Below are 11886 nucleotides of genomic sequence, written 5' to 3' on the forward strand. Positions count from 1 at the left end.
ACTTTCAGAAAGTTGCTCTCTACTTTTACATCCTACTGTCAGCATTTTTTCTTCTGATGCTGCTAACAGCTGTTACAGTTTCAAGCGAGACCATGCTAATTGGTGGCCTTTAGCTGGGTGTCTGTGATGCCCTAGTTACATCGGATGTATAAGATGCAGAGTAATTGTGTTTATTTGTTTGCTCTTTAGTTATTATAAATTCAGTTAGCCTATTAGAAAGAAATGTCCACGGGATTTAACATTAGTTGATTAAAAGTTATACTATAATTCTTACCAGCAGAAATCCGCTCTTGTTCATGTGCTAGTGTTTACTTGTATATTTTTGTGAAAGGTGTCAAACATTTGAGTAGTATGCTGATCTGCCAACATGTAGAAGGATAAGCAGGCTGTGGTATCATGGAGTAAGGACAGTCCATCGTTGGTGTGTAGGCCTACTCTGGCTCTCTTTAGAACACTGCAATGTGGAAAAAAAAAAGCCCAGGGGAAAAATGCAACAATTATTTTTCATCATCTGAATCAGAACAAAACAATAGTTTCAAACAATTATAGATATAAACTTTCTGTGTTATCTAAAGTGACTGAAACCTTGGTCAGTGATCAGGTGAATACTCGCTGGCTTCCAACACAACTCTGTCAACCTTTCAGTCAGGCTTCAGAAAAAACACAGCTGCTGAGAAAGTATTGAATGATATTCTAGAGGGTTTGGATAAGAAACAGAGCTGTCTGTCTCTATTTATGGATTTATCCATGGCCTTTGACACGGTGGACCATAGAATCGTACTGGACCGTCGTAACGCTACTGGGTTTTCGGAGCATGCTGCTGGGTGGTTTGCAAACTATCTCACTGGAAATCCACAAGGAGGTACCTAATGGTTTGGTTTCGGCACCACTGTTCTACTATTTACAGTGTCTATAAAAAGTGTTACCCTTTTATTGATTCTATAAATTAATGGTCATCATAATTAGACTTTTTGACCAAAAAAAAAAAGAAAAAAAATTATTTGATGTCAAAATTAAACAGATTTCTACAAAGTACCAAAGTATATATCCCCCCTTCAAGTCAGTATTTAGCAGAGTCACCTTTGGCTGCAATCACAGCACTGAGACTGTGTGGATAGGTCTCCGTCAGGCTTTTATTCCATTCTAAAGTTCTAAAGTTTATGTTGCCAAGCCATTGTTTAGACCAATACATTGAAAAAAACTGATCCACTGTTTCTTACATACATTCAACCAGTTGCAACTGTGTTTAACACATAACAACACTTAGCCTGACGTTAGCTCTCATTTAGTACATTAGCCACTATCATGCAACAGCTAAAGAACATCTTCCACAGAAAACATCAACAAACAGCTAACCAGCTGTCAGGTAATGTTAGACACCACATTAAGAGTCTATGTTTCAAATCAAACTGGAGTCATACTGTTCAATTCCTCATAATCAGATGAGCTCGGCTGTAGCCTGAGCTATTAGTTTGACCATTTTGTCTCACCTGGACTTTTTGTGATAAAAAACTTGTAAAACATCAACCCTGTGAAAAGAAGCTTTAAACATCTTTTCAGGATAACCATAACTCTAAGAATGTGAGTGCTGCAGTAATGTCACTTGAGTTTTAAACAGTTATAAAGGAAAAAGAAAAAACTAAACAGGATTGAAAACTTAAAGGTGATTAGGTATTAAACAGAGTAAACATTAATGACTATGGGTTGTTTTTGCATAAACTTGTTCTCCCATCTCTTCGAGACTAAAGAATTTAAAAAACAACCTTTCTGTGACCAAAAGTCTTCAAAGTAATCACATAATCACAGAAAAAGTCCTCATGCTTTTTGGAACTGGCTTCTTTTGAGTCACCATTCAAAGCAGTTCCTGTCTGCAGTGACACAGAGGGACACATCACAGTCTCACAAGCTGTTTCTCAAAGCCAAGGATACTACGTCATCGACTGCTATCAGAGGACAGTTCCAAAGACGAGGATCCACGAAATTTTTCCAAAGACTGAGTCCTTCAAACAGAAAATTTCCGAGGATGCACATGTGTATCCTCTGCTGCTAACTCCGTTCATGATGTCATGCAGGGAGTTAGCACCGCCCCCAGGGAACTCAGACAAATATATGTGACCCATCGGGACTAACACATAGTGAAACAACATTGCTCTTGCACAGCAGAGTAACTTACTATAACATTTTATGCTAATGTAGAGTTAGCTTTAATAATATGACTCACATTAGCCCCTTGCTTACTAGACTTAATTGCTGTCTGGCACCATTTTTTTTCCATATCTGACATCTTGGGTTTTTTTTTTTTTACTTTGTGAAAGCAAAAAAAACCCACTCTAAAGATGTTAGCTCCCATAAGCTCACAGCTTCAGCAAACTAGCATTCGCTGAAAGCTTAACAGGCCTCCTGTGCATAGTTGCCAAAGTAGGATTGGACAGTGGCTGTTTTAGGGAGGGGCTTAGTGATGGGTCAGTTGGCTAACCTGGCTAAATAAAGGTTAAATAATATATTTTAAAAAACAGAAGTGAAAGCACCCTTAAAGTCACCTTTAATGAAGACAGGCTGGGCTGGATGCTATGGAGTACATTGCCATTTAGGACACAGCCTTGTTATCAGTTAATAATAGTGAATCAGATGTAAATCTGCAGCTTTACACATCTCTACATTTAGCCTACATTATGGTGTTTTTTAGAGTTCAGCACTTACAAAAGTGTCTTAACAAATTGAGCTTACAAAAGACAGGAGACTAAACTATTACCTGGGAGAATCTTGTAGGCTTTGTTTACCACTTTATTTGCCTTCAGATGACATGTTGACAACATGCAAAGAAATCAAAATGTTCCTTAGCACTTTTTATCTGCCAGAACATTGCAGAGTGCTCTAGCCTGAAAGAAAACTGCTTTAATGCCTGAGATATAAAGGATAAATCTAGGCCACTCCATCCGCTGGTTCGTCTTTATTCGGGTGGGTTCCTATTTCTGTGAGTCTCTCTTCATTTGTCCAAGTGAAGTACCTTCTCCAGTCAGGACTTAATGCAGATGCACTTGTTTTGGCTCTCTGCCTTACACTCCATCAAGGTGTCGGGAGCTGGTTTGATTGAACTAAGCGGTTGTAAATTTGGCTTGTTGGTTGCTTTAAACTAAAGGGCTTCACTGTGGAAAATATTGCTAAGTTAAACAAACAGCAGATGTGTAATGGCTAAACTAACCCCCACGTTTTATTCTAAAACTTTTAATCAAGCAGTCAAGGAAACTCAAAAACCTCAAATTACTGTTGATGATTAACTACAGGCCATGTGTGTGAAACAATGGCATCCATTTGGAATAATCTATAGAATATAACATATCAGGAAAATATACTTTGTCTTCAAATACACTTTATGTTTAGTAAAGTGTATTTGAGTTGCACATAGAACAAAGTTAGTTGCACAAGGGAGCAACTAAGGAGATTTAGCCACTAAAGATGGAGTAGAAGGGATGTAGCTAGGCTGGCTAGGTGGGTGGCATAGCAGGAATATCTCCACGCCCCATGCTCACAGGCTGCTGTCCTCAAAGCAGGTGGCCTGGGTTTAAATCAAGCCTGTTGCTCGTTCCCTGCATGGCATTTCCCACTCTCTGACTCTTTCCACTTTTCTCTCAACAATAAAAGCATACAATCCTGAAAAAAGACACATTCGGAAATAATAATCTCATCAAGTAGATATAAAAGAGTTTGGTCGGAATAAAACTCAGTCTACCTTTTGCCTGTTTGGATTATACAGTGCATTTATTTTTACAAGTTTCAAGGGTCATCTAAAAGCATGGCTCAGGACAAACCAGGATTGTGACCCTGTTAGCCTTTCATTATCTCTCTGCATACATACGACTCTGTATGTATGCTCTGTGTAATATTACATGCATACACTCGTATGCTGTTCCTGTGCACAGATACATACATAAACACATGCATACACAAATTCTATGCTATAGGGCTATGTATAATCATATCAGTACTTCAGATAAATAAATGTTTAGGGCTGTTCCTTATCATGTGCAATACATCAGCACTTCAGCTCTATAGCTTTTTCCATCTGCCTTATGCACTTAAACACCATACACACTTTTAACTGCAATGGTCACTTTATGCCTGGCCAGTCATATAGCTATTTTTGGAATTTATGTGGGTCCTTGTATAATATATAATGTATTTATGTGGTTTAGTTGTCTGATTTTATGTATATTTCTATTTTAATTATTTACATCCTTGATGTACACTTTTATATGTACACCATCAACCTGACGGGGACTATGGGTGGAAATTAGCCCATGGCAACAATCTGGCACATTTGCATGTCCATGTTTATTAATATGTACTGTCCCCTATAATAAATAAATAAATAAATATGATCTTTACCTGCTCATAATTATGGACATCTACAGTGTCTCTTTTCTCAAGTTGTGTTTTGGGGACTTTTGTAATTGTCTGCTATAAACATTTTTCAGAGCCTCTAAATGAGAGAGCTGGTCAGAAATCTCAGAGTATTGAAACCTACTATCCCAAAATAATGTAGGTAATGCAGCTTACAGGCTGTAAGAGTCACTGTATTTACATAAACCATAACATCTTGGTTAAAAATGTGTCTGTTACTTTTCTTTGTAGGTAAGTTTAAAAACAGTGCATAAATATGGTAAATAAGGCTACATGTAACATTTTTTTGAGGGGGATATAACTTCAATTGAGATATTGCAGATATTACTCGTTTGACCCTTATCTGGATACTTCACAGCGGAAGTCTGAATAATGTCTTTATTATCTCCAAGTCTCATTCAATACTTAAATACAGTGCTTTTGAAAAGTAATTCACCCCCTTACATGTATTACCCCTTAATTGAATTTATAAATCAATCATGGTCAATTTAATTTGTCTTTTTGACAAACAAAAAAAAAAAAAAAAAAGAAAACCTCTTTAATGTCAAAGTGACAACGGATTTCTACAGATCAATGTTGATTATACAAAAATACGTAGTTTTAAACAAGTGATTGCATAAATTTTCACCATTTCAAGTCTCAATCAGGCATGCACATCTAAACACTTCAATTTTACTCTGTTCTTCTCTGCAAAACTGCTCAAGCTCTGTCAAGTTGAACCGGGATCAGGTGTGAACAGCCCTTTTCAAGTAGTAGCCGGATGAATAAATCTTCCCTCAAACTGTAGTTCTCTTGCAGACCGATCAAGATTGTCTTACAGGATTTTCCTGTCTTTTGCCACATTCATTTTACCCTCTACCTTTACAAGACTGCCTAGAAGCATCCTCACAGCATGATGCTGCCACCACTGTGCTTCACAGTGGGGATGGTGGGTTTGTGGTGATGTGAATGAATTTAATTTACCACAGGTGGAATCGAATTAAGGTGTAGAAACAACACTGAAGATCCAGAGAAATGGGAGGCAACTGAGCTAAATTTTCACGTTTTTTTTTTTTTTTTTTTTTTTTAATTTCTAAATACTTTTGTCAGTATGATATTTCAGTTTTTTTTTTTCATAAATTAAAAAAAAAAAAAAAAACATCTTAAATACTGCTTTCATTTTGTAATGATAGGCCACTGAGTGAAGATTAATGAGATTTTTTTTTTTGTTTTTTTTTTTCACTTTAGCATCAGGCTGCAGCACAAAAAAATTGAAAATTGAAAAAGTAGAGGGCATCTAATCACACCATGAATCCACTTTGAGGTTTAACATGTTCTTTTCAGTTGTTGGTGACTACTTAAAATGCTTAAATTGAAAGTCACCTTGTTCAGTGAGACAGTTTTGAAAACTGAATTCTGCACCCTAACTCCAAAGCAGCTGTTTAGCTTAGTCCAGCATAAAGAATGACAACAGTAAATTAAAAACATGCCTTTTCTTTGCAGAAGTAAACAATCTGCCAAAAATATCTGCCAGCTCACACTTTGTAAGCCCACTAATTAACATTTCATGTCTTTCCTTTTATCCGAACAAGGGAGAAAATGTAAAACAACAAATTGCGGTTTAATTGGCATGCAGTTGCGTGCTGAAACTTTAGTTTGCCAAGTCGCTCTTTTCAAGCCAACAATCGTGCGCACTTAGACTGAGAGGAGCACGCAGGTCTGTCTGCTCTAATGAACTTTTACTGGAGTGAGTGGTGAAAATAGCAGAAAACGTTACAACAAAATGTAAAATGCTGATGGAGAGTGTGAAATGGGATTGAAATGCAGACTGTGGTGAATTCAGAGGTGCTGCTGTACTTTCTGCCCTCACTGGGGAGCTGTGTTAAGAATCTGCAACTCATCTTCCTCTCACTCTTTAATCTCGACCTCTCTGTTTGGTTTTCCACTCAGTGAAGTGTTTCTTCTAAGCCTTGGTGAAGGAGAGACAAGGTGCTTTTAGTCCCAGTAGATCTGAGATGTTTCTGACAAGACACCTTAACAATCTACACTTTCATTTGAAGCCGCACATGAATGAGAGTCTGACATCAGCATGATACAACAATATGCTTCCTCTGGAAGTTTTATGGAAGTTTCCTGCACTGAGGAGGAATGAGGATTTATCATACCGGACACAGTGAAATCTTAAATTAGGAATAAATGGAGCATGATTAAATCACCAGAAACAATAATTTATTAAGGTGGTTTTTGGTGGCGTCACATATGGTTCCTTTAATTTCTGTAGAATTAAATTTCTCCAAACTTCAGGAGGAGCCACCTGTACCGCGTGTTTGGAGAATCTCAATTATAAGAATGTGATTAGAGTCAGACTCAGACAGCAGCATCCCTCTTCTGGACATGCATCCTGGCCACTGGCTCATCACTCCCCTTTATAAAAGAGATCTTACATTAGCAGGAAGCTCCAGGCCAACACTGACTCTTAGCTGGTCCCTTAATGGTCTTCCTGGGAAGTGGTCAAGCCAAAACAGACTTTAACACGCCATTCAACATAATTCAGCATGATCGGTTCATTTTTATTTCTATCAATCATTATTTGTTTGGTGCGAGAACACAAGAAAAACTTGGCAACGTTTAGCTGAAGAAAAAAAAAAATCTCCTTTAAACAGGCAGAATCCTTAAGTAGAGCCAGACTGCTGAGACGGCGCTGATTTAGAGATAGAGAAAGAAAGAGAAACAACAACAGATGAGCAGCTTTGTCAGTGATAATAATGATACAATGTATGGTTTTGGCAACAACTAAATATGATAATAGGATGACACTTTAGTAAGCATTAACAACTATAATGATGCTAAAATGAAGAGCTTTTTATAGCAGATGAAGCTGAGCAGCTATTAGATTCAATAGCCTTCACAGTAATGATATAAACAGACTGATATTAATAGAAACAAAGAGTCACACTGGATAGGATAGCACCGTCTGAACATTTTATCTACAGAACTAATGACTTTAAAATGCTTAGCTCACTTAGACCCAAATCTGCCTTCTAAAATCTTAGTACAGTGTGAAAACAAACTCCCAAAATCCTGAGGGTTTTCATTAAACAACTGCACAGATTTCAAAGTTTACTAGAATCTTTCCTGTCACAGAGAGATGAAATTAAAACCACTTGGAAGCGTACACCCTTGGCTTTAACTGCATGTGATTGCAAAACCCTTAAAGTCGTTGACATTTTAAAAACATTTTTATAAACATAAAGCCATAAGGTACTTTTCATCATTGTGTCTTTCCAACCATTTGTCTTCAAAGCTTCTAAAACATCAACTCTGTGGTTCACAGTCAAGCTCTAAACATCCTTTTTTTAACATGCTAAACTGCTGTAAATTGTAGGCTACTGAATCAAGTCAGATCATTGACAGAGATCGATGCCTGACTTCACTTGTCTACACTTAGGATGGAGGCTTTTAAACTATGCACACTACCGTTCCTCTGTCAGCCTTTTAAACTTTTTTTTTTTTTTGCCTAAATGTCTCTACGGTGCAGCACATAATAGTAGCTCTTTTTTTTCCCCAATTTGAACAGCTGACAGTTATAAAATGAATGTAACTTTGGCATACTGACAATGCTTCTCCTTGTAGAAATCCCTTCCTGCCCCCCATCTGGAGTTCTGTAAAATCCGTCTTCAAAGATCCCATACTAACTGCTGACAGATGAACAAAGAACTGCTTTACTGAGTTACCAGCCGATTCTGAATGAATAATTAGAAACAATAAGATGTCATCTATTTGATTTCCAAACTTCTAAATAAACACTCGGTTAGCTGGCTTAAGTTCACAACTTTAATCCACATTGATAAGTATTTTGCAGGTTAAGCATAGTTAAAGGTTATATTTGTTTGAAGTTGTTCTTTTTGTATTTACATGGATGAAATCAGCTGATTAAAAAAATTACAAATAGAAAAAGCTGCATCAATACAGAACACAATTTTTTGCTTCTATAAAACACTGAAAGGTGTTAGAAGAGACACCCAAGTCAACATTTTGTACAGAAGCACAAGAGGACTTCTCTCTTTTTTTTTGCAAGCTCTTAAAAAGTTTCACAAGATTTTATTGAATACATGCATCATGAACGGCATTATACAGCCCTCTTTGTACCCCAGTCTCACACATTTGATACAGTGGACTGTACAGTGATTAAACTTTGACATTTTTCCTAGCAAACAACAGAGAACAGACTTTGTTCATTTATATTTATATTGATTCATGTTTGATTTTTGAATTCATCTTAATGGCTAAAAAACAGTTTCATATTTAAAAAAATGTGAAGACATCAGAATTAAGCAGCTATCATGTGTGAGGTCTTAACCAATCAAATCAGACCGCTTTACTGAGCTCAGGCTTGTACAACTAGCGTGGTCGCCCTCACACTCACACATCACATGGATCAATAAGGGGCAGAGAAGGCTACATGTGAAGGACTGGGACTCAACTGTCACCCAGATAAAAGACAGCAAACTTCACAAGGATTTATGAGCACTTTTTCCTCATCGATCCTGTCCACAGACACTGACACTGCTTCTAGAGAGAGTCACCGTCTACTTTCATAGCTGGAGTAGTATTTCTTATTGACAATACGAAAACAGACTAAACACAGGGAAACAATCATCTCTAAATGAACTTAAAAGAATAAAAAGCCTGTCTGTTGATATGAACTCGTAAACAGTGGGCTGCTCTCTCATTAAAAGGCAATTTAGGCGCTCTCTCTCTCATTCATCTCCCCTGTTTCATTTGTTTTGTTACACCTTTTTTACTGTCTTAGGCCCAAGCTCTACTAGTTTTTCATTAAATACTTCTTATTGATCAAACAAGATCTCCAAAATTTGGGTCACAATTCTCCCTCAGTAGTTGAAGGTGGGTCCCATGACTCAACAAGTTGGGAACCACTGCTTTAAAGCACAGAATATAATATATAGGGTGGATAGCTCTAACTATTGATATTAACAGATAAAATACAGTAAGTGCCCATCTGGGATTGTAATCCTGGTACCATGCCTGGTTAGGAGAAGGATCAGCCTTCTATGATTCCAGAAAACAAAAAAACAGATTTTTACGGAGTAAATATTGTTACAAAACTGTCGCAAAGTGCATTTAAATGTTTTGAGACACTTTTTTTTTTTTTTTTTTTTTTTTTGCTTTGTTTTTTTCAAACTTTTCATGAAAGCCTGCATTTATGCCACAGTTTTTTTTCCCTGTAAGCATAGACGGAACTTTAGCAGATTACCCTGAATTTACTCAGTGCAAACTTTGTCTGTGTGCACATACAAAGTTCTCTGTGCACAAACAAAACAAAAAGTTTTGAGCATGTTCAGAAAAAGTTTCGTACGTTCTAATTCCGAAAAATCAGAGAATAAGAAGAGAAAGGTTTGAGCATGAGTGCATGGCATGTCAGCAAAAATTTGAGAACAAGCAAAAAATTTTAGCACAGAGGAAATCTAAGTACAATGAGGCAGAGCTTTGAGCACAAAGGCAGGTTTTAATGGAAAGTTTTAAGAAAAATCTGAGTCCAAAATTAACAAGCCAGGCTTTCAAAATGTTAAAATGCACTACTGAGTTTTGCAACAATAAATCCATACTTTTTAGATCATATCTGAATTACAGTCAAGTAGAGCACACAACTTATATCTGCAAAAAATTAATGACACATCAAATGTCCTGAGACTGCCATTGCATTAATGCAATTGCAACGACAGTTTTTTTTAAATTAATATTTAACAGTCAAATACTGACCAACTGTTGTCATCTTTGACTGCTACAGAAACTTTCCTTGGTAATATCTTCAGAGGAGGAGGGTCACAGGTCCAAATGAATGGATACAGCGTTTCAGTGAAGGTGTGTGTGAAGGTGTGAAGGTGTGTTTTCGTGTCAGGATCATAAAATGTGAGCTTCCCTCCATCCCAGTCCAGATGAACCCTGATCCTCTGAGGAGGAACTGCGAGAGACAGATCAGTGCAGTCACATGTTGGGGTTAACGCTTTGTGTCTGTCATAAATCAACTTAATTCTCCACAATCCATAGCACACGTGCCCCTTCCTGTCTGCAGACTCATTACACACGGCCACTTCCCAGTACTTGTTCTCACCAACTTCGACGTCCCAGGTGTGAATCCCTGACTTGATCCCCTCTGAGCCAAGGATGGCGCCAAACTGATCAATCCTCTCTGGATTATCAGGCAGCTGTTGTGTCTCTTCGTATCTCATGCAGGTCAAATCTTCAGACAGGATGAGGTCTGAGTTAGCAGTGTTTGGGTCCAGAATCACTGGACTGTAGGAGACCATGTCCTTCATCTTGTCCCAGATGTTGAAGCTCAGGTTGCCCAGGTGTTTAGCCACATCTATCAGAGCACCTGAGGGCAGCTGTGGATCCTCCTGCAGGGGGCACTGCTGGACTCTTTCCACTGCAGCCTTGTAGTTTTTCAGGAATGAGGCGTCTGCAGCTCTCAGCTCGTCCTCTGTGGCTCTGACCGTGTCTGAAAGAGCTGCTATCTCTCTGGACAAAGCCTCTATCTCCTCCTTCATCCTCTGGCTCTTCTGCTCCTCTTCCTCTCTTAGTGCAGATATTCTGGCCTCCTCTTCCTCCTCTAGAAACTGGTGAAACTTCTTGAACTGCTCCTTTATCAGCCTCTCTGTGTTAGCAGCCTGGGTCTTGATGTGTTTTTCCGTTTGATTCCACCTGTCTTTGACATTTTCAAATTGTCCAAGTTTGTCCTTTAAGGGCTGCAGGGACTTCTGGAGCTCGTCCCTGAGATCTCGCTTGGCTTCATCGATGGGTCTGAATACGTCGGTGGTGTGTTTTTCAGAGTCTCTGCAGACGAGACAGTCTGGCTGCTGATGATCCTGACAGCACAGTGTGAGTCTCTCAGAGTGCTGACTGCAGATAGCCTCAGAGTCTGATGAAAGTGTCTGATCTCTCTGCAGTAAGACAACCTCACACAGGTCCTTTAACAACGAGTTACAGGGCGGTTCATGCTTTGAAGATCTCCTCTTACAAACTGGACACACCTGGGTTTGTTTCTCTGTCCAGCAGCTCTGCAGACAGGCTTTACAGAAGCTGTGGCTACATGACAGGATGACAGGATGTTTGAAGATGTCATGGCAGACAGAACAGCACAGATCCTCCTCTGAATGAGAAGCCATTTTCCTCAGAGTGAAGAAAATCTCCCAATAGCTCAAACAGGTCAGACTGCTGAGTCTTCACTCTGTCCTCCACAGTTTCCTGGAGCTTTGTTTCCCTTTGACTCAGGTTCTTTTCTCTAAAGCTATGTTCAGTGTGCAGCAAGTGAGTGACCGAAGCGTTGGTGTTCTCTTAAATATCACCCAGTGAATATTCCTATCTGTGTTGACTCATAAAGGGTTGGGCCTTTATGGCAGGTCTCAGGTTTCAAAGTCCAACTGAAGCAACAATAAAGTAACAGAGAGCCCTATCATACACCTGTACAGAGGTCATTTTTATTAT

General features: G+C 38.5%; 1 protein-coding gene across 1 annotated transcript; it reads right to left on the reverse strand.

Annotated features, from left to right (window-relative positions):
- Positions 1-8721: 8721 nt before the first annotated feature.
- On the reverse strand, positions 8722-11654 carry LOC121512991 (E3 ubiquitin-protein ligase TRIM39-like). The gene has a single exon (XM_041792442.1). It carries the CDS (start codon positions 11565-11567, stop codon positions 10143-10145), a length of 1425 nt encoding a protein of 474 aa, XP_041648376.1. The 5' UTR covers positions 11568-11654; the 3' UTR covers positions 8722-10142.
- Between the last annotated feature and the right edge of the window lie 232 nt (positions 11655-11886).

The sequence above is a fragment of the Cheilinus undulatus genome, linkage group 1 (genome assembly GCF_018320785.1).
Source record: "Cheilinus undulatus linkage group 1, ASM1832078v1, whole genome shotgun sequence".
Lineage (NCBI taxonomy): Eukaryota > Metazoa > Chordata > Actinopteri > Labriformes > Labridae > Cheilinus > Cheilinus undulatus.